Raw genomic sequence first — 19,392 nt, 5'->3', positions numbered from 1 at the left:
AGATTTGGGAGGTAAATGCAATTCACTTATCAGGAGAGAACCAAACTTGAGATGCATGTTTCATCTTCATGCCCATCAAAGGATCTCTTTGAGTTCTGCTGGTATCTGAGTGACCGTCTCTTACCTCAGTGAGAAGGCACAAACAAAATCACTCGACACCTTTGGCTTCTGGGCAGCGAGGCTGTGTGAAGGTTCACTGCAGAGAGCTTCCTAGTACTGAAACGGGCAGAGTGTCTAGAAGTTTTATCTGGTACCACATGTAACACGAATTAACTTTCCCAAACTTTTCTTTATTTGGTATGTTTTTATATGGATGAATGTCATGGAAAATAAAAATATGGGAAAATAAAAATGTTCCATTTGCACAATTTGTGATAGATTGTATTCAGATTTAAAACATTAAAATATTTTCTACCACATATAAAGTCGACTTTTATTTTGGACCACCCAGACTCAGAACACTGTGATGAGGGACTATAAAAATAAGAAACTTGTAGATGACATTGTATGTAGTTGGCTGATTATTTTGGTTTAAGAAGTTTCTTTCCAGCTAAGGAAAGCAGAAAATGAAACACTTATTTAAATTTAAAATACTCCAAACCATGCAAGAGACATAGTTAAAAGAAAGTAGTTTCCAGCAGGGAAATTCTTTTCTTCTCCTCTTCCTTCTCCCTCTTCTCCCCGTCCTCAACTCTAAAATACATACACCTATTTCATAGTTCAAAAAAAGTATCTTTCAGAGTAGGAGGTTAAAAAAACAACAACAAATGGTTTGCTTTCTTTTATTTCCTCTTATGTAATTAGACAGTAGACTCTTAGAAAAAATGGTAATAATTTCATCCTCTTGATCTCCCTTTGGTCTGTTTCAATCATCACTGTGGTCATTCTCAAAACATTTATTTGAGAGAATCAAATTGTCTAGTGGTTGAGTTCTCGGGGCTCGTATATTAGGATGTCACTCGCGGCCCAAAGATTAAAACCTTTACGTGTTCTCCGCCAGTCACAGGATTATTAAACGGAAGTTTTTCAATCATTCTTTCTTTTAAGTGCTGGCATTTAAATCCGTTAGCGCTAGAGAACTTTCGCTTCCCCGCTCCCATCTGGCCCCAAATGCGGACCTTCTCCCAAGAGGAGTCTCTTTTCTTTGCCTAAAGTGGGCGGAGCAAAGGAGCGTGACGCAAAAGTGGGCGGTGTCTTTGATGCTGGGAGCGCCTCCGCCTCCTAGTGAACGCGGCCAACGGCCGCAGCAGCTGCTGAGGCTCTCGGTTCCCCAGTAGTGCCTCCTGGGCAGGCGCCGCGAGTTCAGTACACATCTCAGCCGCACTGAAGCCTCCTCTGCCTTTTCAAGCTCTACATGCTACCCAACTAAAAGAAGAAAATGGGCACGGGGGATTTTATCTGCATTTCTATGACCGGAGGGGCTCCCTGGGGGTTCAGACTGCAAGGTGGCAAGGAGCAGAAGCAGCCCTTACAAGTGGCTAAGGTAGGACCACCGAAGAGGTGCTATCACCGCTCTGTACTGGGAGGGAATGAGAGCAACCTGTTGATGGTTTTTTTCAAGTTGTGTTTCAGGACTTCATGTTATTAGTTTGATTTTGGCGCCGATGTTAAATTTTTCTAGGATGCGGGTTTGTTCGTGTTTCGAAAAGAATAATTACCAGTAATTGATAGGGAAAAAAAAAGAGTGCCGTGTTTATCAACTGAAGAAAAGGCTAGTTAATCAGCTTTTCTGACAACCAGCAAACACCTGGGAACTTTCTTCCAGGCAGTATTAGAATACGCAGTTACTGTTTCACGTTATGTTTCTCCACAGAGAAATGCTCAGCCCAGCTTAACCAATTGGCATGGCTTTTGGGGACTTTTGTAAGGCCTTGGTAGTGACATTTACAACGCAGCATTTATGAAAAGTCCAATTTTGGGCAATACTTTTAGATACATGATGAAAATGTCAGAAAATCTATTTGAAAGAATATTCTTTTAAGGATTTGACAAATAAATGCAAAAATCTACTCCATTCCATCATGTGTACTCATCTAGTTAAGTGCTCAAAATAAAATTCGAAGACACTGGAAATACATTCTTAAGTAGCTTATAAGAAACTTTGAAATGCACCTAATAATGACTTTAAATGCTTTCGATGATTTTGTTTCCATTGTATTGCTTGTTTCTTGCTACCAGTTTGCTAGAGGGGATCTGATATGATCTAAATTGAGATTCAGCTAAAATATATTCTAAAATGCATGAAATTTAAGCAGACTCTTACCTGAATTGGATACTAAATTGTAGTATTGTAGAGAGGAACATGTTTGATTAATTTCCACTTTTATATTAAAAATGGATTTAGATCCTTATGAAGTATGTGGACTTCTGGGCTTTATAGTTATTTTTTCTCTTGGCTTTGGCTTTAAAAAATTTTTTTTATATTTAATGTTCACTGTGAGGAAGGAGTTTCTTTGAAATTTCCTGCAACTAGGCTTCCATAGGAAAATCCTTTCATAATGCGATGGTGGAATCCTGCCACCTAGTGAAAATTTCAAACATCAAAAACGAAGCATAAAACAGAAGGTTAAAGCAAAATTTTTAGAACTGGAAAGTTTCTGAGACCTCTGGTTCAACCTGTGGATTTTAGATGAGGAAAGAGCCCAGAGAGTTTAAGTAACTTTCCTCTGCTCCAAACTAGCAGTGATCGAAGAATCTGAAAAGGTGGTTTCATTGTGTTGCTTTAGGAATCCGTGGCCGGAAACATCAGACAGAACAGTGATGCCTAATTCGGAGTACGCACAATTCATGAGGCTGAACTGGATTTGTTCTGGGTCTAGAATAGCAGTTGGCTGGCTCCAGTTACTGAGATTTGGGTTCTAATTCCAGCTCTGATCTAACTTGTAGCCAGGCATGAGACAAATCTCTCACCCTTTCTGAGTCATCTGTTGTGAGGTGGTGTGTGTGTGTGTGTGTAGAGAGAGAGAGAGAGAGAAAGAGACAAACATTTTGAGTGAGAAAGGAAAGGAGAAAGTAAATTGGAAATTGTATTCTACCATTAGTGAGATTCTATATTGCTAGAGTATTTTACTGTCCTATTAGTATACAACTTTAGAAACATTGCCTACCATTTAGAATGTGGGGACAAAGGTGGCTGGATGGTGTTATTCCCTGTTAGTTCTTTTGTGGCCAGACCTTAAGAATAGGGTAGGTATTGAGTTTCTCCTGAGTCCTCAATGTGCTTACTGCAAAGCAGAACTATTATGTGGTGATTTTTTTTTTTAAAGAATTAAGCTAATAGCTAGTGAAGGGTGCTTTGGGAGCATTTCTCTGCTGATTACATCTCTATCAACAGGATTCAGAGAGGCTATTGTGTATGTGAGTGTCAAAAAATTCAATCCAGCTCTTCCCCCAAAATCAGATTTCTTAAAATACCCTGGAAATATATTTGTGATTTTTAAAAGACATTATTAAAGTATTTGGATGTTTGTTTTAATTTTCTAGTTTATGATAGTATAATTTATTATTAATTCTAAAATATCATTATGAAGGCATCTGGATGTTTGTCTTAATTTGTGTGTGTGTGTGTGTGGGGGTACACTACAGTTTACAGTCTAGTTTCCCCATATATAAAAAGTAACTAGAGAGCCTTCTAAAGAAGATAAAATTTATAAGTTAGTATGGCAATGGCTACTTTTGTTGGTCTATTTTTTCCCCCTTAATTCAAACTTAAATTTAATTTCTGATACTAGCGTTATTTGTTCTAGAAAACCCTTGGAGCAAAGTGCTTGTCACTTTCTATGTGCCATGGCCTCACTGGGATCACTGTTTTTCATTTAAAACATCAAGTCAACTCAATTCTAGTAATGGTCCCTCAGCTCGAGGTGAAGTGAACATTGCATAGCCTAGACTTCCTCCTCTTTCAAGGTGATGCTTATAGGGGCCAAGTTAACCCCAAAAAGGAAGATGGAGAGGAACAGGGCAGAGAGCCTGGGTAGGGATGTTGCTAGCAAACACAGTGCTCACGGTTTTGAAGAACATGGAGGACGAATTTGGGAATTAAAGAAAATATATACTAACAAAGAAAAGGAAATTTTAGACAGTGCTTGAATCATGCCCCCTTAAAAGGGAAACACTAGAGCAGTTCTGTAGATAACAACAATTTTTTGCCTTGTTATAAAATATCTCGTGTTCAGGTTTTTCATAATTCTGTGTAGAATGAAAATTGAGGGGTCCCTGGGTGGCTCAGTTGGTTAAGTTGCTGCCTTCAGCTCAGGTCATGATCCTGGAGTCTTGGGATGGAGTCCCGTATTGAGCTCCCTGCTCAGCAGGGAGTCTGCTTCTCCCTCTGACCCTCTCCCCTCTCATGCTCTCTCTCTCACCCAAGTAAATAAATAAAATCTTAAAAAAAGAAAAAAGAAAATTGAACAAGCTGAAATAAACAGGGGGACCCCCAGCCTTATGTTATTAACGATGATTGGAAATTGAATAGCTTTATAATTTTAGTAAATATCCTTCTAGTGGCACATTTAGTCACTTTTGAGAGATGTTCAAGCATTTTTAGTATTTGGCTGGTCCAGCTTTTAAAGATCACTAACAGAAATATTAATAATCAAATTTTCATTGATATTGAAGCTCAAGGCCACAAAATTCGGTTTTGTTTTCAAGAATAAATTGAATTTTTAAAAGAGTCAAATAATCAGTAACGGTTGTCTGGTTTTTGAATGCTTATATATCTTTTAATTTATGTTCTAATACATGTGATGGAAGGCAAACGTTTCTAATACAGAGTCATAAGTATATTTCCAGGAGACATTCATAGAAACAAATTTATTGAGGCATATTTACAACATAAAATGCCATTGTATGTGTGCAAATATTCTTAGAAAAACTGTGTTAGCACTTTTAATCTACAGAATTCCTTTTTCGAATATGGACTTACATGGCTATGCCTCTGGACAGATAACTATGGAAAATCTTCATTTAAAAAAGTGGGGAGAAATTTTGTTTTACAAACAAATCTTATGAAAAATTGAGTAATAACTCACATTTTGAAAATAATGAGCAAAGAATGTTCACACTGTATCCTTATATGTTGAATGTTTAGAACTTTAAGCTTTCTTCAAAATATATAGACCACCACGGTATTTATTATTCTCTTATTGAATTTCTTTTATTTTTTTTTCAAAGTGATGCTTATGGGGGCCAAATTTTTTTTTAAAGAGGGAGAGAGGAAGAGGGGTTGGGGGAAAGGCAGAGAAAAAGGAGAGGGAATCTTAAGCAGGCTCTATACTCAGTGTGGAGCCTGATGCAGGGCTTGATTTCATGACCTTGAGATCGTGAGCTGAGCCAAAATCAAGAGCTTGTCATTTAATCTGTTGAGCCATCCAGGTGCCCCTGAATTTCAGTTCAAAGTTTCAAGTAACTTTTATTAAAATTGACATAACAAATTACAATCATGTATTTTATGAGGCAGAAGTGGATTTAATGGTTCTGTATGTCCTCTCTTCAAAATTTTAAATAAAGATATGTTAGTCAAGCACAATCAGATAACAGTCTTATCCATTAGTGCCATCAGTGAGGTCTCTAAAATGTTTCAAATAAAGTAATTCCAGAAACATAGCTATTTCTAAATGGAAAAAAAAAAGAAATATTTTAAATGTGTTTGAATATGTGTATTTGAGGATAAATACTCCTTACTACATATGGAAAGCTACTAACATCTTTATTAGAAAATATGATTGATGACTTCATGTTTTATTGAGTTTTTGAGGGCTTTCCAGAAATTCTAAAAACAGATATGCTTATGGAATTCTAAAAACAGGTATGCTTACACACTAGGCAAACCTATTAAGCATATGTTATTTAAAATCTTTGTTTTGGAATTGTGTGTTTTAAGGCAGATCTTGGTTTGTTGAAAGACAAGCTAAGATAGTGACTTTTTAAAATTTTTTTGAATTTTTATTTTTTATAAACATATAATGTATTTTTAGCCCCAGGGGTACAGGTCTGTGAATCGCCAGGTTTATACACTTCACAGCACTCACCATAGCACATATCCTCCCCAATGTCCATAACCTCACCACCCTCTCCCGACCCCTCTCCCCCCAGCAGCCCTCAGTTTGCTTTGTGAGATTAAGAGTCTCTGATGGTTTGTCTCCCTCCCGATCCCATCTTGTTTCATTTATTCTTTTCCTACCCCCCAAGTCCCCTACGTTGCACAAGATAATGACTTTTATCAAGCTCTTTTCAGAAAAATATTCCTTGCAGTATTTTCTTTGAAGGTGTTTTTTCTTTAAATGATCCCCTGTAACCTAAGAAGTAGTTTGAAAAATATACTTACTTTAGAGATGAAGAAATTCAGGCACAGAAAGTCTAAGTTACTTTCCAAAGGTTAAGCTATAAAAAATGGTGGGATTTGTTTGCAAATCTAAATTCTTCTTCTGAACTGGTAGAAACAGGTGACTGATAGAATAAAGGGAGGCTAAGGTGGTCCCCAAAAGGAAGCTTGTAAAAAATAACGTGCTCTTTATTGAAATGTGATTTAATTGGCCAAGGGATCCCCAAGTTGAGGCCAGATATGTTGCCACGGGGCTTCCTGAAGGGTTGTGTGACATGTTCTGGCACATCCCCTCTGCCCCTTTCCCAGCTGATATAAGAAGAGGAACAGAGAGATGCAAGAATTATGGGGGTCCTTAACATTGGGATGAAGTCATCATTAGTAGTGGGAGAGTTTCCCCTTTCTGAAGCCAAGATCTCTGCATTGCTGGGAGGCAAGGAGGTGCTGGGAAGCTTAAAAATGCTCATTGTAAGGATTGGAGGTACCTGCAAGAGGGGCACCTGACAATATATTCCCTAGCAGGATGTCTTCTTTGTCAATAGAATCGCTGGCCTGCCTAGTGCCTAGGTAAATGGGGAGATAAGAGGTCAGAGAGAGATAATTATTGTATGATCTTACTGATCTGTGGAAGTTGAGAAACAAGGCAGAGAATCATAGGGGAAGAGAGGAAAAAATGAAACCAGAGAGGAAGAAAAACCATAAGAGTCTTAATCTTGGGAAACGAACTGAGGGTTGCTGGAGGGGAGAGGGATGGGGGGTTGGAGGGCTGGGTGATGGACATTGGGGAGGGTATGTGTTGTGGTGAGCTCTGTGTATTGTGTAAGTCTGCTGAGTTACACACCTGGACCCCTGAAACAAATAATACATTCCATGTTAATTAACTGAATTTAAATTATTTAAAAAGGGTAGGGAGGGATGGGTGGGGGAATAAAACCAGAGAAAGATGTAAGAGGAGGGAGAGAAAAAGAGATGAGACAGAGAGAGAGAATGAGAGATGAGTAGGAACTTAACTATTTGATAAGGCAAGGAAGGATCCTTGCATTTCCCAGCGGTGAATGACTGGCACAGAAAGTGGAGGGATTTGAACTACCTTGCCGGTACCCTGCCCAGATAGGCGTGCTCTTAGCTAGAGACCACCAGGCACAAGCTGGCATCCTGAGGAACTATTGGGGGTTTGGAAGGGAGCTGGGCAGGAGCCCTATTTCCATGCTAAGGAACCGTGCTGTGGTAAAGCTCTCTAGGGCTCCTTGAAGAAACCATACAAGTGCCCTAGCATCTGGACACTGGCTAAAGAGAGGACAGAGATGGCCACTCAGCATTAATCAGAGAAGAGCAGCAACCAGAGAGAAATACCACCTCATTCAGTTATGAGTACATATAACTACCATCCCTGCTCCTTCCCCAGTCTTCCTGCCTTCAACCTGGGAGGAGCTAGAGGGAGGTAGGAAGAGAGCAGACAACATCCACCTAGGGGAGCCAAGACCCAGAGCCACAAGCCCACCACAGTGCTTAGGGAGAGAGCCAAGGGACAGATATTAGATTGAAGCTGTAATTGGACTAGACTATTTTAATAACTGAAATCCAACAGAAATGCATGGGATCTGACCAAAGCATTATTAAGGGAGGGATCTGGCTTTCCCATACTTGAAAGCAGTTGCTGGAAGAAAGTTCCATGTTTATAATTGAAGGAGTTGACTCTCCTCAAAAATAGTTCCAACAAGCAGGTTTATACTATTAATCACATGTATTTGATGTATGTTAGCTTGAAAACTTACCACCAACTCATACGACTTCCAGAGATGATCATGTTGAAGCTATTTTATCTAGGTTGAATGAATGAAAATCTGGCTTTGGCCTAAACAAGAAATGTAAGTTACTTCTTTTCTCTTTTCTTTTTCTTTTTTTGAATATGAAACAGCACTTTAATAATCTGGTATGCTTTTTGCTATTAGATGGGCACATACTTTCAGTTAGTTTAAAAAAGTGTTTCTAGAGCATTACTATCAGGGTCCAGAACTTTTCATTTAGAAATAAGTACTCTGAATTTTTATCTAAGGTGCCTTAATCTAAGGTGACTGTTGTTTTTAAAGATTGCAGATTCCAAAAGTTAGTATGTAATATCATTGTGACACACATATTATATCTAACTGAATAATATTTGTGTATTTCTCATGGTAGTGGCTTCCAAAATAATTTAACCTTCCTCTGTCAGTTAATAAGTGTCCAGAAATATAAGCTAATTTATATATTTAGCTAAAATACTTTACATGAGTATATCTTACAATTGTCCAGGTATGTTAACATATGTTATCTCATTTGATACCAGTTGAGTATATAGTTTTATTATTCTCAGTTTATAGATGAAAAAACTGATTCTGAAAAAAAAATTATTTGCAAAAAGTTTATATAAAGAAGTCCAAAATCAAATATAATTCTTTCCCCTATGGCAGGGACATCACACATCTCTCTACATCAGTTTCAATAAAGAGAACAGTTCGTCATTTAGTAATGCTGAAAACTGCCATAAATTTGATTTAGAGTTTGTATGAAATAGTAAGTCACCATCTAAGATTTAATAGTTAAAAACATTTATAACAATTTCTTCTTTCAGTGAGATCAAGAAAAAGGATTATGGGAAATGCATCTCCAAGGTCATATGCAATGAGAGACAAGACTGGAAAGTGAACCAGTTAACTTATAAATAAACCTAAAAAATACATGGATTTCAAGAATTTTACTGTATCTATGCTAATAAATTCATGATGAATGCCATAAGACTTTTGGAAAAGGAAATGGAGAATTCCTGCCTCAGCTTCATTAAACAGTCCTTAAACCGGATGGGTCAGTTGGTTGGGCGTCTGACTCTTGGTTTCTGCTGGGATCATGATCTTGGGGTGGTGGGATGAAACCCTGTGCCTGGCTCCCTGTTCAGTGGGAATCTGCTTGAAGATTCTTTCCCTCTCCCTCCCCCATTAATGCATGTACACTCAATCTTTTAAGAGCAAACAACTTCATGAAGCAAAAAGCCTTATATGAGAAGCAAAATATTATTTGTGGTTTGGTGGATATTTCATTGTTTGACCACCTCAATGAGAACATATTTATAGTATTGAATTACCTTAGGTATTTTTTTAAAGTATTTACTATTTTTAAAAATCATTATAAAGGAGTATAGTTGGCCAGGTTTCAACAAATTGTCTTCCATGTCTTTGTGAATCCATTGGTATGTGGGAAATAATGGAAATAGTAGTTATAGTTTGGTGTTATGATTGTCTGGATTTTGTTTTCCTTACCTGGCCTTTAAATCTAGTGTGTTTCAGATAAATATACTAAAAAATACAGTGGATTTGCCATTTGAAACATTGTGTAAAATCTCCTGTCACTTGATTATGAAACAATAGTTTTCCTAACCTTGGTCTTGGATTTTTATAATCCTGCTCATCCATGGCTATCTTTTCCACTTTTATTTGGAAACAGTGTGGGTACCAGATTGATAAAACAATGGGGTGGATGAATTTTCCTGTAAAGAACTACAGGTTTATGATCTAATTTTGCCTAGGCAGTATGCCTTTCTTACTGCTCTTCCTTCAGTCCCTTTATTAAAATTTACCTGGCTTGAATTTCACCATTTTAAGATAAGATTATTTTTTCCCTAAGGAATTTATAATAACAGCCAATGTCATTTTCCCCAAACATCCTACTGCCTTTAGCAGTATTTTGTGGAGATTAACTTTATTTAAGAAACTCATGTGTAATGTTTCCTGAATGCCAGGCACTTCTTTAAACCACTTTTTAAATATTATGAGAAAAGTCTGTGAGGTTATCATTGTTTGAGATCCCTATTACAGAAGCACACAGAGGTTAAGTGATGCCCAGGTCATATAGGTAGTTAGGGTTAGACCTGGGGTTCATACCTAGAGAGTTTGGCTCCAGGGTTTGTATTGTACCCACACAACTCTTGTGGGTCTAATGTGGTTTTCTTCATTCATTTTCACAAAAGCATATAAAGACAATGAATTTAGATGGTAACTGGGTACTGACTTACTACCTCCTCTAGCTCTTAGTCTGTTTCTTGCCCTGGGTGCTTTCGCTTAGGTCTTTAGCCCAGGCCCTTACTCTTTGTCTTTTAGATAACTATAAGCCTTTTAACTGTCTCCCATGTTGAGGTTTCACATTCCTAAGATTTGTGCTACAGAGAGCTGCCAGAGAGATTTTTCTAAATCACCCATTATGTCATTGCTTAAAATACTTCAAAGTCTCCTCATCGTAGTCATCAAAAGAACCATAACATTAAAAAAATCTTATAACGTACAATCAAGTACTTAATGAATTACATCATACACAACAGCTTTACTTTATCTATCTATCTATCTATCTATCTATCTATTTATTTATTTTATTTGTGGATGAGGAGGCTGAGAGTTAGAGAAGTTAACTAAATAATTTAAGATCACACAGCTGGTAAATGGCAGGTCCAGGACCAAGTCCAGTTTAATGTCAAAGCCCATAGTCTGAGCTGCTGCCTGTACCATGCCTTGTTCACTGGCTGTAACTCCATGTTATGGAGGCACCCATAACCCTCCACGATCCCATCTCTGCTATAATTTCCAGCCCCATCACCTGGGACTCCCCTCAAGGTACACTTAGCTGTTTGAAAATATGGCAGTTCTCCCAAAACACTCTGCCTTTCCTGCCACCAAGATTCATCCCTGCTGTGTGTACCCCTTCCTCTGACACCTACCCTAATACACTTGGAGAAATTTTACTCACTTTGGGCAACTCAGTTCACAGTCAGTTCTCTTGGAGATCTGACTCAATTTTCTGGTCAGAGGTAGGTAAACATTTGCTCTGTGGTGGTCCCTTTATCACATAAAGGTTTCACCTCATGCTTTTGTACACTTTGCTGCCTGTAGCAATTTTTGTTCACATGTTTGTTTCTCCTATGAGAGCAGTGGCATTCAAAATGTTTTTTTTTGATTATATCTCCTTAAGTAAAACAGTTTTGAGGGTAGCCCATTTGTACCTCATATACATATAAATGATGTGTGTGTATATATGGGCTATATAAGCAAGATATATATATATATATATATATATATATATATATATATACATATGTAATACTATGCCAATATTTTATGTACAGTGTATAATATATCAAAAAAATTTTAAAGAATAAAATGAAGATAAAATCAGCAATATTTTTTAAACTAATTTTTATTTTACTGTAATAGCACAATAAGTCTTCTCACTATCATTGACCAGAAGTTATTTTTTTTTTTAGTGAGAATGATGTGTTTGATGGACTCTCTGATTTTGAAAACTTATGTGACCCCATGAGGTATAGTTAAGAGATCTAGTGAAATTTTAATTCATTTCAGTACTTGATTCTGAAGACTATCATGGCTGAAAAAGATAGCCCCTTAATACAGGTAGATCCATATTGAAGAAATGAAGCACTAACTGGAAATTATTTTTCATTCTCAACTCATAATGCAAATGTTTTTGTTGTAATTTGATGGGTAGATTTCCATCTTCCTTGATAACCATACTTTGTTCTTACAAACTAATGAGAATAGGCTATATTTCAATATTTTAGTGTTAAAATCTCACTCACTGGCACTTTTTACTTGGAAGATTGAAAACCTGTTAGAAATTATTTTTTTTTAAGATGTTATTTATTTATTTGTCAGAGAGAGAGCACAAGCAGGGAGAGCAGCAGGCACAGGGAGAAGCAGGCTCCCCACTGAGCAAGGAGCCTGATGTGATACAGGACTTGATCTATGGACTCTCGGATCATGACCTAAGCTGAAGATAGACACTTAACCAACTAAGCCACCCAGGCATCCCAGAAATTCTTTTTTTCTAGTTAAGGGTGCAGATAAGACATTTTAAAGAATAACACACTTAAATAATTTTCAACTAGAAAAATTGCATAATCATAGGAACATTTTTAAGTACTCTTCAAAATCTTCTCTGTTTCATCTACTTACGTTTTTGAAAAGTTTTTCTCAAAGCAATTGATTGTTAGGGAACATATTGTATTTATTTATCTAAAATATAGGCCAGGTAACCAATAACTAAGAGCCCTTATTCCAGAAAAGGTTAACAAAGTTGAAATATTAATTTATCTGTTAAATAAAACTGTGAAACATCCTTAGGTTCTGTAACTCTTAGAAAGATTTGCAAGAGATACCACCGAACCGCAGTGATACAAATTTCTGTGACATAAAAACTTTTGTGGTCACTCCCTACATCACTGCAACAGATTTTAAAGATTCTGGTATATTTTAAGTGTGAGCTTTTATAAAGTTAGAACTATTGATGACATCTGTAGCACTTGTGCACTCTGTCTTCAACTTACCCAAACATGAATTTGCCTTCAAATTATGCACTGAATGAATTTTATGGGAGACACTTTCATAACCTTACCATAGAATATTTTCTTTATTAATCCCTGTTCAAGCAGCTACTTTCTCAGTGGTTTTATGTACATTTTTTCCCATGAAACATTGACTTTTTAAAAAAAGATTTTATTTACTTATTTGAGATAAAGCATATGAGAGAGAGAGAGAGAGAGTGCTTATGCACAAGCAGAGGGCAGGGCAGCGGGAGAAGGGGAAGCAGACTCCTCTCTGAACAGGGAGCCTGAGCCTGGCCTGGGGTTCCATCCCAGAACCTTGAGATCATGACCTGAGCCGAAGGCAGAGGCTTAACTGACTGAGCCACCCAAAACATTGACTTTTTAAAAATTAAATTATTAATTTACTTTTGAGAACTTATATCCATGATCTTTCTTATTGGTTATTCAAAGGAATAGTTCATCTATGAAAATATCAAAATTGAATCTTGAAGGTACCATATGTTGGGACATACCAGAAACATATTCTTTTAATTTTACAACAGGCCTCCTCCAACACTACTTTGTACTAATATTATTTCTACCAATTTCTTGTGGGAGGAGGTTGCATCTTCAACAATATTTGATAACAAAAAATACATCTTAGTTTGTTGCCAGTTATGCTATGTTAGCCATTTTTAATTGCATCCATGAAGAATTTTCTAAACTATCATTTGGTTTAAATTGTGTAGTTTAAAACTGAGTATTGCCTGACTTGAACCATTGTTGGAAAAATAAGCCTAGAATTTTTTTGTGTTCTGGGCACTTTGTTATTAAATATCTTCTTAACTGATTACTTCACTCTAACAGTGGCTAATATCATTCAGCATAATAATGTAAAAGTTCCTTTCTAACAACAGTGAATATGAATTCATATTCCAGATAGTCTTTTGGGGAATTTGGGATGTTTTGTCTACCTGTTTGGGATGTTTTGTCTACCTAATCATATGATTAGGCAGTAATGGTTTTTAACCTCACAATATGGCTGATTTAGACTTCTTTAGGATTATAGAGAAGGGTTAACTGTGCCATATTCTTTTTTTTTTTTTTTAAAGATTTTTAAAAAAACTTATTTATTTGACACAGAGAGAGAGAGCACAAGTAGGCAGAGCGGCAGGCAGAGAGAGAGCGAGAAGCAGGCTGTCTGCTGAGCAGGGAGCCTGATGTGGGGCTTGATTCCAGGACCCTGGGATTATGATCTGAGCCAAAGGCAGACACCAACCAAATGAGCCACCCAAGCATCCCAGCTCTGCCATATTCTTGTTCTTTTGTGCTTAAAATGTATTCCTTATCTTTATTTAATAGCTTCCTTTCAGGAATATTTTAAAACTTGTGTCGTTTTGTGGGAGTTAAAACTTGACAATAACATGGAAATTAACTTAATGAAGCACTGTAAAACATGATATATTGCAATATACTGAGAGAGAATGAACATGTGAAGAAGCGTGTTTCCCTTCTGCTATGTTGGGTTGACCTCAGTTCAGTGGGATCACCTTATATACTGTATGAAATTCTTAACTGCTTAGGTCAGACTGGCCCAGGGTACCTATGTTAGCCTTTATGTTAATGTAGGTTAAACATTACTTGGTACTTAATGTCCTTCTCATTTCTTTTTTCGTTTCTTTTTTTAAAGATTTTATTTAATTATTTGTCAGAGAGAGAGAGAGCTCGCACAAGCAGGGGGAGAGGCAGAGGGAGAAGCAGGCTCCTTGCTGAGCAAGGGGCCTGATGTGGGACTTGACCCTATGACCCTGGATCGTGACCTGAGCCAAAGGCAGACGCTTAATGACTATGCCACTTGGGATCCCTTCTTCTCATTTCTTGGATGAAAATAAGTGTCCTTAGGCGTTCCAACTAGCTTAGCCAATTATTGGTGGGTAGGTCTTTCAGGCACAGTACACTACAGTATAAAAGGGCCCTGGGACAGAATCACCCTTGGCAAGTTCAAGGAAACCTAAAGATGCCAGTGTAGCTGGCATGTATTTCCATGAGAAATTGCTGTAGAAGTCCAGTCTTCACAGTGATAAAAATGAAAAACTCTCTCCTGGGAATCCTGAGCATGTGGTTATTTTCCCATCACTAAGTGATTAACATACTGACCCTACTAAAACAACTCTGAACTGTCCTCTTCGTATTTCCTCGTCATCCATTTCAGCTTTTCATAATGGAGCGCCTACCGACCAGTGTCTGGAACACTTTATTTAAATGAATAATTGCCACTGCCTCTTATGTAGAAGTTTGGTTAGAAATTATATTAAACTAATCTTTCTCTTCCTCTGAAATTGATTCTCCCAGTGAGAGAAGAAGAATTTAAGGAGTGTCAAGGAGAATTTGATACATAGATCCTGTTTATTTTGACCTTGGTGTCAGACTGAGGGTAAAGAAGAGTTTTATATTTTCTAGTGTGTCTTCATTTTCTTTCTCCTTCAAAAAAGAGATAATCCTATTTAGATATTTCTTGGGAACTGACCCTTGAAAGGACAAAAGCATTTTAAAGCTGGCTACCATTTCTATGTGACTTTAAACACATTTTTTTTTCTGAACTTGTTTACTCATCTGTAAAATGGAGTGCTGTGTAATGAAATTGCTATTTTTGTAGATTAAAAAGTGGAACCAGTTTGACATGTGAATCTGAGCTTACTATACTTTGTAAGTATTGTGTATTCAAATATCACCTGACACGTAGTAATCATGTCATCATCATCATTATTCTAATTAGAAGAAGTAACTATCTTCTATACAAGTTTCTTTTTCTTCAGAAATTAAGAAAGCACTAAACCAATTCCTTGTACTTCTGATATACAAATGGAAGTTAAGAGCATGAAAGGAAAATAGAACATGTGATATTTCTTTCTCCCAGTGTCAGTTTTCATTTTTTATTAAATGCAACTTTTCACAAAATGTTTGCAGTATCAAGGACTAACCAAGATTTCGTTGTTATGTCGTTTAATTAGTTTAAGGCAATGGATTCTAACGCTATGCATTATACAAGGCCAAATAAAGTTAAATGATTTTCTTAAAAATAGTACAGATTAAAAAAAATATTTTATTTATGTATTTTAGATAGATGGAGAGGGAGAGAGAGAGCATGCACGTATAATGTAGGAAGGAACAGAGGGAGAGAATCTTCAAGCAGACTTCACGCTGAGCGTGGAGCTTGAGGCAGAGTTTGAACCCATGACTCATGAGATCATGACCTGAGCCAAAACCAAGAGTTGGTCCCCCAACTGACTGAGCCACCTAGGCATCCCCAGATTTTTTTTTTTTTAAAGGAAAACACTTTAAGCTATAAAGAATTAATTGCAATCATTATGCTGAGCTCTGTTTAGAGTGAGTGGATGCTGACTCTTTCAGTCATATTAGTCTTTGTGCCTCAGTTTCCTCAATTGTAAAATGAAGATAGTGTTAGAACTTACCTCTAAGGATCATTTTCAGGGTTAAAAATTATAAATATAAGTCACTTAGCACATAGGAAACATTCAATGGTTTAAAAAAATTACGAGTAGCACCTTTCTGGTTACTTTACTTTTATTTAACCAACTTTCATGAAATTGAAGGAATATCTGCTGTCTTCCACACAATGCCTTTTGAGATCCAGATCTCAATGTCACTGGAAGGGCCCCTGCAGTCCTTGGGATCCCTCCCTGTGAGATGGCATTTAATGGTTTCAGAATGTGGCCGTACATTCACTGAGTAAGCCATGCCCCTTTCCTTGGAAACAGCATATGGAAATCATCACAAAGAAAAGGAATCATTTCAAGGGCTTTGAAAATATAAAAGAAAATAAATTGTCCCTGGTAAGTAAATATAGGACACTGATCTCTGCAGTTAGGAAAACTCTATGCCAGGGCCTTTGGTGAAGGGCTAATGAGCATTTCATTCCTTCCTCCACCGACACCCCCGCACTCTTGTCTTCTAAATTAGTAGAAGTTATTACTATATAAGGCTGCTTTTTCTAAGTAATGATGATACATTAAGCTCTTGGTGTTTCCAACTTTCCAAACAGTGGTGAGTTATTTTCATCAGTCAAGATCGAGCTAAAATGAGAAACAAAATTTGTGAAAGGCTCAGGCCTTGAGAGTTGGATACGGCCATAGAACTCACCTTTATTTTATTTCTTTTGTGGAAAAACAACATTTCTCCCGGATGGTGCTTAGCATGACTGATACTAGATTGAGTTGTGTGAATATTATATTACGTTTATTGGCTGTCCAAATGCAGTGATCCATTTTGGGGTCTCCAGTCTTCTGGCTGCCTGCCTGCCAGATGGGGAAATGTTGATCAGAAGGATTTCATCCTGAGGTGGAGCTGCGATCAGGAGAGGAAGCACATGGCTGTATGCTTCCTCTCTGCCCAGATGACCCTGGGGCTTCATGCTGAGTGAGTTACCAGGGTTCCTTCAGGGCTGAGAGGAGACATGAATTCAATTAAAGATCCCATTATGATATTTATTCCATTCTGTTCTTTATTACCTTCACTAGCCTGATCCTTTGCTTCTCTTTCTTATTTGAGAAATTCCTGCTTCTCCATCTTCATTGCCCTGGTGCTCTTCACTCGCGTCCTTTATCTCATTCTTTTTGTCTCTTATTTCCCAGAGAGCTTTCTAAGCAAATTTCTAAGCAAAGTAATCTGACATTTTATCTGCAGAGGAAAGAGGAGAGGTACTGTGTGTGTGCGTGTGTGTGTGTGTGTGTGTGTGAGAGAGAGAGAGAGAGAGAGAGAGAGAGATTGAGAGAGACAGACAGAGAGGGAGAGAGAGGGAGAGAGGTAGAATAAACAGGAAGTTCTGCATAAGTCTCTTAACTGATTTTCATGGGAAGGTAGCAACATACTGGATTTTTTTGATTCAGGCATGAAATGAACAATAATGGAGAGTTATGTTGTCTTTATAAGCATTTTCCAGGCATGTGTTTTCCAAAGTTCAGCATTTCACTCATAGAGACTCCTTTTTAAGGTTTTTTTAAAGGCCCTTCACCTCCTTTCTTGGCTTCTGGTTGAGCCGCCTGCTTCTTCCTGTTCTCATTTTCTCCCAACATGACACCTGTATTCTTCCCACAGTCCTCTGTAACTGCCCATGATCTTTTTTGAAATAGAATGTTTTCCTGTTTATTTCTCCCAAGCACCCAGTAGGTATGTAATAAGGACCGTTACTTTTTAACTGATTGGTTCATCCAGACTCCTTTTTGTAAATTACCAAGTGATAAAAACTGCATTCAGTCAAAAATAAATACTTACTATGTGGGGAAGTTTATAAACTTCACCAGAACCTTTAAGGATGAAAACCTGAGTTGAAGTTCACAGTCTGCCTCAAAGGCAAGTGGGAGCGTGAAGACAGCTATGCTTTGGGACTGAAGAAAAGGACGGAGGGCTGGGACAGACGAAAGGCACAGGGATGGCAGGGACTAAGGTTTGTGATGCAATGTGAAACAAGGAGATCCTTGCTTTCGGTGTTCATAATACGGCTAGACTAGAACCCTTACTCCGAGCCCAGTGTCCTGGAGCCAAGGTGGCAAAGAGTGGTGTTGGTGTATGGTACACCTTCCCGTTTTGCCCTTAAACAAGCAAATATTACTGTTTTGCTGTAGATGTTTCTCATTAGTATTTCTAGTTAAAAGATTTGCATTTTCCTACACTTCTGTTGGCACCTTGGCTCTTTGAAAGCAAGACCATAGGTATTGGCATCTTCTAAAATAGTGCTCTTCAGGGGCGATGATATACATGTGTGTTACATATATATGTAACTAACTACATGCTTAAGGCACACTTCTCTACTTATTGAAATAAGTTGAATAAATAAATGAATAACTGGATGGACATCTGTTATTCTTTAGCATGAGAATGGCAACCACTAAAAAGCCTGATGTCACTAAAGCTTTATCTGATGCTTTTTTAAATGAGCAATGTATTTAGAGAAATTAGAATAATACTGTATATGTTTCATGTGTGTGTGTTAAGACATATTTTTATTTGAGATTTTGTAGTAACAAGACACCAATCCAAAGGGTGCAGTGAAAGTACTGAACTGAACTAGGGGTCAGGAAGCCTGAATTTTGGGCATGGTTCTAACTTGACTTTACTCTGTGGCCTTTAACTGAGATGTTACGAAAACTATTTGGCTCCCAATCTCTCTATTTATAAAATGAAAGTTTCAGAATAGATGATTTTAAAGTTCCTTGCAGCTAGAGTCTGTTTTGAATCAATAATATAATAGGTGAAACAAAATGTCCGTGAATGGTCATATTTTCTCTTGTTAACTTGAAAAATACAGTAGTATTTTTTGGAAAGGACAATTATTATTAATTTTTTAAGATTTATTTATTTATCTGGGGGGGAGGCTGAGGGAAAGGAAGTGCAAGAATTTCCAGCAGCTCCCCACTGAGCAAGGAGCCCGATGTGGAGCTTGATCCCAGGACCCTGAGATCATGACCTGAGCTGAAGTCAAAAGTCTGTTGCTTAACCGACTAAGCCACCCAGGCTTTCAGAAATGACAATTTTTTATGTAGCATTTTATGGGAATTTGATTTGCCTTTCTCCAAATTATAATTTATAAGACATATTTGTTTAAAAAAACAAAATAATTCTCAAAATGGTATCAATTTAATGTATTCTCTTACAGAATTTTCCTTTTTTATGCTTAAAATTGTATTACAGTGAATTACCACTGCATTTTCTT

At 37.3% G+C, this 19,392-nt stretch overlaps 1 protein-coding gene across 2 annotated transcripts in view; it reads left to right on the top strand.

Annotated features, from left to right (window-relative positions):
• The first annotated feature begins 1,201 nt into the window (after positions 1–1,201).
• The window catches only part of SYNPO2 (synaptopodin 2), a 177,225-nt gene continuing 159,034 nt past the window's right edge, over positions 1,202–19,392 (top strand). The window contains exon 1 of one of the 2 annotated variants that reach the window (XM_059169571.1): positions 1,202–1,483. In XM_059169571.1, coding sequence (XP_059025554.1) covers positions 1,379–1,483 — 105 coding nt within the window. In that variant the 5' untranslated portion in view covers positions 1,202–1,378. The remainder of the gene's footprint in view (positions 1,484–19,392) is intronic. The other variant, XM_059169558.1, reaches the window with a different exon arrangement.

The sequence above is a fragment of the Mustela lutreola genome, chromosome 1 (genome assembly GCF_030435805.1).
Source record: "Mustela lutreola isolate mMusLut2 chromosome 1, mMusLut2.pri, whole genome shotgun sequence".
Lineage (NCBI taxonomy): Eukaryota > Metazoa > Chordata > Mammalia > Carnivora > Mustelidae > Mustela > Mustela lutreola.
Note: the sequence above shows the minus strand (reverse complement) of the source record. Positions and strands in the feature narration are given on the sequence as shown.